At 44.2% G+C, this 10,670-nt stretch overlaps 1 protein-coding gene across 3 annotated transcripts in view; it reads left to right on the top strand.

Moving 5' to 3' along the window:
• gpc3 (glypican 3) overlaps positions 1 to 10,670 on the top strand; it is a 127,632-nt gene that overhangs the window by 86,734 nt on the left and 30,228 nt on the right. For all 3 annotated transcript variants that reach the window (XM_005719482.2, XM_005719480.2, XM_005719481.2), the window contains 3 exons: positions 757 to 896; positions 1,384 to 1,509; positions 6,599 to 6,710. In XM_005719482.2, coding sequence (XP_005719539.1) covers positions 757 to 896; positions 1,384 to 1,509; positions 6,599 to 6,710 — 378 coding nt within the window. The remainder of the gene's footprint in view (positions 1 to 756; positions 897 to 1,383; positions 1,510 to 6,598; positions 6,711 to 10,670) is intronic.

The following is a 10,670-nucleotide window of genomic DNA, read 5'->3' as shown; positions in this document are numbered from 1 at the left end:
GTGTGTGTGTGTGTGTGTGTGTGTGTGTGTGTGTGTGTGTGTGTGTGTGTGTGTGTGTGTTATGTGGCCTCGGTTAGCTCCAGATGAAGATGTCCGTCGCTGCTCTATCGGATCCCATCAGTATTCAGCGGCAGTGATGCCAGCCTTTTCACTTAAAGGGGAGCTGGGCACAATTAGCTGTTAACATTACATGGCAGAATTAAGCCCGGCCAGTATTCCCCAGGGAAATTAAACCACCGGCAAATCATTAAACCACAAGCTAAACATTAACAGCCATTTGCATTTTTATTGCACCTGAAAAGAATGTGCCAGGTCCGTTATCTCTGAGAGACAGAGAAGGACTCCTTATTTATTATTGTTATGTTGTCTCTCGTGTGAAACACAATGGCATTTATACAGGAAAGAAGCAGCAAAATGAGAGGCTGGAGGGTTTTTTTTTTTTTTTTGGAGTGTTATGATTACAAATTCGAACATGGCTGGCAGAGGATACAATGACTTGTTTGTTATGCAAATCCCGGTGCTTTCATCCCTCCCAAAAATAAACAATTCCAAACAGATGACAATTTGCAGAGGCGCTCAGCTGAGTAAGGCCGGCAGTTTGGTACTGACAGGCTCGTACCGTCTGCAGTGTCACCGCTGCTTGAATGAAGAGGCTTTTAGGAGCAGGAAGTGGATACGGTGCCACATAAGTGGTGATGAAGAGGTTCTGGGGAGAAGTGAGATCTTCCTTTCTAATCTCCTCTCTCTCTTGGGCAGGTGAGCGGGATGTGCGGACAAACTCCTCAGCGGGCCTCTCGCTCTGTCGGATCCCCTCCGTCCCAGCCTCCGGCCGCCGCAGCCCGTGGGGCTCAGCCGTCATCCTCGGACCCCGACGAGACATTGGCAGACCTCCGCAGGTGAGGAAATCGGGCGCCAGGACGAGACCTCTTCCTATGATGAAGCGATTCTCTGTCTCTCCAGGGTGCCATGGGGGCAATATTTTTCCCTGACAGACAAATATTGCCCCTGACGCTGTCGACAGGTCCGCTCCTGCTTGCGCGCGATGCTTTGGCTCGGTCTCTCTCCGCTTGAGTATTTTTTTTTTAGCACTTCTGATGCAGTAACAGGCTTAAATGAACAGTGTAATGACGCCCAGCGGGGGCTGCTGGCCTCAGCAGCACAATGGCCAGATTAATGTCAATTAGGAATAGAGACACTGCTCATTTTGGCCTCTTTTATTCTCTCCTTCTCCAGGGGGATCTAATCGAGTTGCTTTCGCTGCTATCAAGCTGAATTCCCTCTCTTGCACTTTCCCTGCCTCCTTTCGCTTTTCCTGCTGTTTTCTTCTCCGCTCACTAACAATGGTGTTAACTGACGTTTGTATTCTTTGCCTTTGTGTTTCAGGGACTTCATAACCAGCCTGAGAGGCTTCAGCTCCTTTTATAGTGGTCTCGGGGAGGCCTTATGCAGCCGCGAGCCTGCTCCAGTGAACCACTCCCTCTGCTGGAACGGGCAGGAGATGACAGACAGGTAAGGCGGGGGTCTGGTTTTTGTTTGCAGACTGCGAATCAGCACTTCACAGTTTATTGGCTCTCTCTAAATGATCGCTTATGCAAACACTTTGCTCCCATTCTTGAATTCCCAGCCCTCTAGCTTCACATCTAGGAGTGTAGGTGAACTGAAGGGCAAGTTTTCCCAGAGCTGATGAGCTTCCCACAAGGCCCCCCCACTCCCACCGTCTCACCCACTGAGTGCGAGTGTAAATCTTGACTTTGGCTCTATGGGATGTTATTAATGTCAGGAACACTGTCACCTTCTTCTCGCTTAGTTAATTGCCGTTTCGATCGCTCTCTCCTCCTTCATCCAGCGTCTCCTGTGCACCCCGCAGAACAGCATTCGGTTTCCACAATATTTCATTTCACCCCTGTCCTTTGGCTTCACACATCACAACTCTCAGCGCTCTTTCCGCCTGCACCGTCAGCTGGCCCCGATTTCAATTTGGCTCACATAGTTACAGATATCATAGGATTTTTAGGCTTTTAAATCATGTGTGGAATTAAATCAGTGTAGATGCACAAATTCTAGTATAAAAGCACTGGGGGATGTTTTAAGTCTTGTTCCCAAGGATGAAGGAGAATAAGTTCAGTACTTCTTGCACAAAGATATAAAAAAAAAGAACCCGAGTCTGAGGAGGAGATATCAGGCTGGCAAGGGGGCAGAGCTGTCCTGAGGGGATGATTACAAGCTGGACCAAGCAGTGCGACAGGAAGGTGCAGGGGAGGCAGGAACAGGAGACAAAATGATGGAGAGATTACAGTGTCTCGCGGCAAGCAATTCTCCATGTCACCTGCGAGGGCATATGTCTGCAGATTCACTCTGGTGCATTTTCACTTCGAGATTTGTTCTGGATCATCTTCCATTATCTCCTGAGATAGGACCTTCTTCAGAGCCAAATGTGGCATTCATTCAGTGCATTGTCTCATGCAGATAAATTTAGACCGGGTAGGTGGGGAGGATAAGCACTGGAGGGGTCGGGTGCTGAATGTCTCTGATACTTGAGGAGTGATCTGTGGAGCTAAATGAGGCGCCTGTTATCGGGCTCTGTTTACCATCACACCTGGAAGCCAGATCAGAGGAGGAACACTTTTCACCACATCAAAGAGTGTTACCGTGCTAACTGTGATAAAAACGTAACGCCGTATCAACTCAAAACATTCCTCTTTTGGATCTACTGACAGTGTAAATTCATGTGTGCGTGATAATTGATTCAAAGATAAGATTCGGTGTCGACCGTGAATGTTTCATTTTGGGGATTGTGACGATGGAGTCTGAGAGGAGGTCAGAAGATATCATATTTAAAGAGTTTCAGCTGCTGCCATGTTGATTTTTGCAGCCAGAAATAAGCAAATGTGGTCCAGAAGGATAGCAGCAAGACTGAAAGTTAAGGTTTACAAGGTGGTAGTGAGACCTGATGCAATGTATGGTTTGGAGATGGGAGTGACCAGAATGGACAGCAGTAGAAATGAGACTATCAAGCTGGGAAGGTTTGAACATGTGCAGAGAAGGGATATACTGGAGAAAAGGTGTTGAGGATGGAGCTTCCAGACAGGAGGAAAAGAAGAAGACCTCAGAGAAGATTCATGGATGTAGTGAAGGAGGTAGAGTGAGATGAAAACAGGAGAAAGGACATAAAGATAGAGTGCTAAGTTAGCGAGTTAGCTGTCCCTAGCCAGCTTAGCTAGCAAGCTGCACCCGTGAAGCACAGAAACTTGCTGCAACAGGCACCAGCAGTATAACACAGATAGGTGGAGTCGAGTTCTAGGTCACAGCCCAACTGTAAGCCTAAATCCACATGGATGGGAGCCGGATTCAAGTGGCCACTAAAGGAACTGCAGTTTTTGGGGCTTCAACTCTGTTTTCAGCCTCAGTGGCTGCCACATGCTCCGTGCCCACTGTCATCCTTTAGCATTGTGTTAAATTATAGTTGTCTGAGAGCCTACAGCACATGCTATGCTAAATGTCTTGTGAGGCCTTGAGTTGAGTCAGATACGACTCTTTATGCTAACACTCTGCCAGCGGCAATGCTATTTAGATATATAGACACTTAAAGAATAACAGAGCCTAATGGGAAAGTTCAGAGTTTTAAGCTTGTATCAAATTTATTTTTAAAAACTGGTTCTACTTAAAGAGGTGAAGAAAGTTGAAGCATCACCAAAGGTATTTCCATTCTTTCTGAGGAAAACGTGAATTCCCTCAGCAGATTTAATCTAATTGTGTAATCAGAGTCCCCAACTTTTCTTTACAAGGAAGAAATGCCAAACTGGGTCAATAAAAAGCAGAAATGGTTTGTCACACTCTGACAGACTCAACTGAATTCATGACAGCTGATGTGATGTGGTACATGTAAGAATTACTGTGGCCCCAAAGACATCATACACAATAATGCATATCTGTATATATGTTTTTTCAGTCACAGTTGATTTAAAGCAAATGATTTAGTACCTCCGTCAGCTAGAACAATTTCACCCCACCCTCAAACATTAACCTCATGGTTTAAAGTTAAGGCAACGCGAGCTTCATAGTCAGTGTCATGTTTCGTCTTTGCATGTAGGGTAGCAAAACCAAATTTTACGGCAATCCATCAACAATTTCTGAGAAAGTTCAACCTGGACCAGTGCAGACTGGCCAAGAATCGAGATAAGTCGTTTCAAGGAGCCATTAAAAGAGAACCATTATCCTCTCCCTTAGAGTCTCCCATGTGAATATGCTGTTACTGAGGTGGATGCTCATATTACAAATGGTCAGTGGTTCAATGATTTCAGCATATGTACAATAAAAGCTAAGGCTTTAAGAACGTTTGTACCTGCCATGTGAACGGCACCGTATGACAAAGTTAACGTCAGACTGTCGCTAGCAGCACTTTCTGCCGGTCGTGCACCGCTTTTTGAAACCTGCTGCGTTGTACTGTTGCTACGGCAGCTAGGATGAATAAAACGAGTGCATAATTGTGTCAGTTTTTACCACCATTTTAATGATACATTAGTACAGAAGAGCGGAGCTACTGATGATGTAAAGTAAGCAACTCCGCCCACCTGCTGTTCAAACTTGACATTTACAAGGGGTCAGCCAGTTGGAAGAAATCTGGCTTAATTTAGTTTAAAGGAAAGGGAAGGATTGAGGATTAAAGAATAATGAGGATTATGTTGAAGTTAGAATCATGCAGCGCTCCAAAAATAAAAGTATAGAGCATAATGCGCCCACTTTAATGAGACTTAAGTTCACCCACCCGCTGCTCCATCACAGCTGTTTGTATGAACTCTGAATTTTGTGTTTTCTCAGTGCGACATTAAAACAAAGGAACAGTGTTAATAATCACGTGTGTGTCTGTGTTTGTGTGTGTTAGACAAGATTCTTAGGCACAGAAAAAGGTGTTTGTATAAACGTGTGTGTGTGAATGTGTGTTCTTCTACTTCTGCGGGTTATTTTGCTGCGAGAGATGGCAGCCTCACACTGGACCCAATGGCAGCGTGGTAATTGGTGTTACATTAGATTAAGTTATCGCAAGCATGAGGCGATGTGATCAGCTCTGCTGGCAGCGAACAATAACACAAGCAGGATTGGATAACGAGCCGAGAGTCGACAACTGAGACTATCGGCGGTGAAAAACGGTTTAACGGTGAGACACGCTAAATTATATTGTGGTAAAATTATCTGACAGGCACTTATCATGTGAAACACTAACCTGCCTCGGCTTCTTATCGTCACTCAAAATCTCCCCGTCCTAATCCTCCCTCCTCTTAACCATATTTCCTCTTTTCCTCTGCTTAAGTGATCACACGTTTTTCCATTATTCATGTGATAATTAGCAGCGAAGAAGGGATGAGATCATGGATAATAAGAAGAATAAATAACTGGGGAAATGTAATTTGAGTTTAATGAAAAGTCTGACTTGGAGGAGAATGAAAGACTGATGAAAAGAGACGGCAGCTCATAGGTGTGTGTGAGTGTGTGTGTGAGTGTGTGTTGGGGGAGTGTGCACACAGGGCTGTTTAAAAGAGAGAGAACAAAGGATGACCTCATACTTTACACACAAACACACACATGTGCACAGATTCTTTTTTCAAGGCCCCTTTTTCGCTCTCGCTAATCTACTTCCTCTAAAATAGTTCGTCCTTCATCTTTTCAAACATTTACAACAACACGGCAGACGACATTTAAGCTGCAGCGTGACATCCACTGAGAGAGATGTCTGATTCAGGTTCACCTAAACGTGCTCGTCTCAGTCAAGCAGAATTAGCCGGTCTCATCCTTCCGAGCGTGCGGTGAGGAAGGGGTTAAACCCTTGGGACTGTCAGAAGTGAAAAAAAAAACACACCTGCAGGAAAGTCTCAACATGAAAGAACAGCTGTGAAGAAATCTACCTTTCAGACATCCCAGCTCCTCCTCTTCATAGTGTACACAAGTGTAAACAGAGCAGCACTTCCTCAGTCGTACATTTATGCATGTAAGAGCCTGCCCGTGTGCTGCTTCTACCTAAATATACCCTCACAGCTAAAGCAGGGCAAAAATACATCTCTGCTAATGTTCTCTCATTAACTTCAGATGATTAAAAAGCTACTAACTGAGCAGATAATGTGCATGAAATTAATCAGCAGCCAAACTTTACATGATAGTTCAAGATCTTTGGGGATGTTGTCAGCACCCTTGAAACACTTAAAAATGTCAAAGAAGGTGGTAATGTAACAGCCTGCCTCTTAAAGGCAGATGTTCAGAGTTAGCATGTGATGAGTGATGAATTGCAGCCTTTATAACTACATTAACAGCATTAAGCTGTCTTTAAACAGCAGATCTTGGATAAATATCAACCTGCCTCTGGTTTTGTAGCTGTAGCTTCTCCATTGAGGGAAAAGTTGGTTCTTTGGTCAGAGCTCATTGACAAATTAGTTTTTTAGCTCAGGAAACTAAAATCCAGAAGACCTGAGATTCCTCTTATCAACACTAGATGGTGATAAAATCCCTGTTTGTGTCTTCCACAAAGGTAGCTTAGCCTGAAGTCACTGAAGCTCTTCAGTTTCATAAACATAAGGCTTATTTAAGCATTTTCTTCCCGTCCTTTCAGATATCCTGGGCCCGGCCTAAAACGACTGCACCCCAGCTCCGAGTCCAGGAGCAACAAGCCGCCTGAGCCGGTCATCAGCCAGATCATAGACAAACTCAAACACATCAACCAGGTGAGCTGTGCTCTTTTATTTCCTTCGTGGTTATAGCTCCGGCTCTGCAGAGGTGGGATAGTCCACTCTCCCATTAGCTCTGCTTCTTGGCTCACACTTGGACACTGATTCCCAAGCTGCTGGAGGCCCTGCTCTGCAGCTCCTGTGGGGGTCAGCACAAGCCAAGTAAAGATTTTAAATGAGGATGTTTTGTTTACTACTTTGCCCTTTTAAAACACAGCAAAACACTTGTGACTGGAAACTGTTTTTAAAAAAAGCTCTTCCTGGACACAAATTCTCCCGCATGGCAGCCAGAATATGAAAGGATGCGTGTCCTCCATCCACAAAAGGCCCAGCTGTCATCAAGGCCGAAGCCCTTGTTTTTTTCCCACCACTTCCGCTGGCATGTAAACCACGGTCGGGGCAGGCTGGCTTTGTTCAGAGATGCAGGATCGAACTCACGTATCAGCCCACGGATCTGCCGGCACTTCCTGATTCTTGGTGGTTGCACTTGTAGCTGTCAACACTTCTAGCTGACTACCCCTCGCCCCCTCCCGCATGCATACACACATATGTGTGCATGTTAACACGAGTCTGTTTGAGCTTTAGGATGTTGTAGCCCTGTCAAGGTGGATTCCCCTGTTTAAAAGGGAACCTGGGAGATCTAAGAAGTAGCTCCGGACCCTTCTGCACTCCCCGCTGACAACCAGAGAGCCTCAAGAAAAAACAAAATTGAGAGGGCTGTGGGTTGAAACTAATTCTATCATTTACTTCCACAGTATTACTTCATTCATATGTGTCAGACGCCTCCTGCTGCCTTCAAACGCCACCATACCTGATTCATCCTGGCTCTACATACGTTGGGCAGTTTAAACGCTCATTCCTAAAAATGTGGGTCTTATTTTTTTTATAGCTTTGGCCATCTTTTCTGTGAGCTGTGAAGACGTTGGACTCACCAGAGAAAGTTCCTGACATTCACTGGGAAAAGAAAAACTGTTTAACCATTTTATTTGGTGCTAAAACGCAAAGAAAGCATAAAATGTCAATAATAATCCCTAAGTGCAGAGACCAGTGTAAAATCAGTGTGATCACCTGACTGTGCATTTTTTGCCCTTTCAGCCTTCTTTGGAGGAATTTTGTACACTATTATTATAAGTAGGAGTGAGAGCCAAAATGACCAAAATAAAAGCCAAGCTGTAATAAATCTGAATTATCTTGTAAGCTTAAAAACACAGGACATACCCTTTAATGTAATAAGCCTTTCAAAACTTCCTGCATCGGCACAGATAAACAATTGTAGCCATATGATTACAAGCAGAGCTGCTGCAGTGCAGACTGTTTACCATGTGGATCGAGGTCCTGATAGGCTTTTGATGAGATTTTGCAAGAAAATGCAGTTTAGTGAAATGACTGAGCTCATTGTGTTATAGATATTGAGACAATCCCTTGGAAGCATGAACTCAGTCAAGTCATATGTTCTCAGTAACCTAATTTCCATTTCTAATTGGCTCCCATGTTGCACTGATGATGTGGCAAACATGTGGACATTTATGGGGTTTTTCTTCTGTTTACACAATCGGTTAATATTTATGCAGATTGACCATTCGCAAGGGAGCTTTTAGTCTCATATCTGATGACCGTGCAGCAGAGTCAAGCGTGTTTCTGCTTCGGCTCCCCTTCCCTTCAGATCTTAACTTCAATGGCCTGGATTAACATCTGACAAAAGAATGACTGCACTTGATTGCATATTTCATGTGCAGTAAAACTGTTCATGGCTCACAGCCATGCTTTCCCTCCCCCCTTTTGTTGCAGAAATTGGTTTTAAAAATATTAGTGTAATCCTATCACCATTATACTTGGGCGTGCAAAATGACAGGAACACCTTGTAATGTTGTGCAATCTGCTGCAACAGTCCTGCTGTAAATCAGCCCACTGAGAAGTTTAAAGTATTGGAATTTTAGGGGAAGATGACTCACCGAGTTTATCTTGATAGTAATTTGTAATTTTCTTGTAACATCTCTTATCAAAACATATGAAACTAATTAGTTTTCATAAAAATAAAATTACTTTTGCTTTAGTTGGAGCTCTGAGACACAATAAAACTGCTAATCTGCACAATGTCCATTTACCTGACGTTGTTGTTAACATGGTAATAGATCTAATGTTTATTATTGCCACTGTGGGGGGGGTGGCATGTTAGTATGGGAGCTCAACCAATAAACTGGTAGAGTGATGTTAATAATGGGCTTAATTTCTAGAATACTGTGGCTGCAAACCCAGCACAAACTCTGACCCCTCCACCACTGTTCTTGACAGTTGGTAAGAGATGTGCTCTGTTCGCTTTTCTCCAAACATGGCGCTGTGCACTACGGTCAAACATCTGCACTTTGGTCTCGTGTGTCCAAACAACATTGTTCCAGAAGTCCTGTGTTTTGTTCAGATGGAGCTTTGCAAATATAAACCATGCTGTCATGCTCTTTTTGGAGAGAGGAGGCTTTCTCCTGGCAACCCTTCCAAACAGGCCAGACTTGTTCAGGGGTGAATTTGCTGGACCGTCCACATATCTGAACGCTTCAGACCAGGAAACTGCAAAAACCAAACTGCTCACACTTGCTGATTATCAGTTAATGATCAATGATTAGCAATGCCTGGCTGCTACTTGCAATGTATTCAAGTTTTCACAGACTGCATAGAATTGTCCGTCCATTAGGGGCCAGACTTTACTCCCAGCCACAAATGTTAACCCCCTGGTTGAGCTAGAAGAAAAAGAAGGGGATCGTCAAAGTCCTTCGACATACCTAACGAAACACATGAATGCATACATACTTTTACCTGCTAATTAAAAACAGTTGCCAGACTCAGTGGGATCCTTCCTTTGGGAAGCCAAGAATAACAATTTGCCAAATTTCAAATCTGAAACCAAGTTGTGTACCAAGTGACTTGGCAGCATGACCATACCCAGAGCTACAATGCTAATATGTTTGAAAGGATACCTGCCAACAGGGAAGGATCAAGTCGCTCTTCAACAGAGAGGCACAGCCCTAAACATACTTTCTAATCCTGCTAAATGTTTATTGAGTATACACCGCATTTCATGGTCCTGCTCTCCGCTTGCATATTGTAAACAACCACCGAGGGCACTGGAGAAAGTGATGTTGTTCAGTTAAAAGCAGTTTTACAAGGTCTCCGCCTCCCCGCCAGTTGAAAGACCGACAGTTCCAGATGATGCAGGGCTAAAAGCAACTAATTAACCATGTGATATGAAAGAGTGGGGCCATGGCTCATAGATAATTACTTTCATCTGCCCTGTTTATATGCAAAGTGTATGAGGACAGGCCAACGGTGAGATAGTAATGTTGCGTAATGGTCCAGGAAGGCAAACAGCGGAGTGCCATGTTGATTAAAACCTGCAGTATTCACAGACGATCGTGCTCAGATGAATGTGCACATGTAAGTCCTGGATATGCATTCAGCTCTGCATGCTGGACAGGGGTCGCTTGCATACAGTCCTCTGCAAATCCTATAAGGCTCTTTTTCTCCTGTGCACATTTTCCATTTGAATGAACATTATTCTCCTTTTGGCTGGAGCAGCGAACATGATCAGCGGTTCTTCCAGGTCTTACTGACCCACTTTCAAACAGTGAATCGGTCCCAGACCATAGTATGTAAGACTGTGTCGTAAAATATACACTCTCCAAGAGCGAGAGGGAACGCGGGACCCCTCAAAAAATCGACTTCCTTCCAACTTTAATCCCTCTGATGTTTCATTCCTCGACTCTTAAGTGCTCCGTGACGATGGCCCCGTGAAATGCAACTATGCGGCGGAAATGTGTCATTTCTCACGTTGTCAGTGTTGATCAGAGTATCAGCAGATACAGAGACAGTTTGGCAGGGGACCCCTTGCCTTTGTGCCTCTGTGAGGCTAAACTAAACATAATAAGAAGAGGAAAAAATTCAGAGCCGGTCGCCTCAGCTTATAAA

The sequence above is a fragment of the Pundamilia nyererei genome, unplaced genomic scaffold, assembly GCF_000239375.1.
Source record: "Pundamilia nyererei isolate P.nyererei 1_Seehausen unplaced genomic scaffold, PunNye1.0 scaffold00001, whole genome shotgun sequence".
NCBI classification, from domain to species: domain Eukaryota; kingdom Metazoa; phylum Chordata; class Actinopteri; order Cichliformes; family Cichlidae; genus Pundamilia; species Pundamilia nyererei.
The sequence above is the reverse complement of the archived record's forward strand: the minus strand, read 5'-3'. Positions and strand labels throughout refer to the sequence as shown.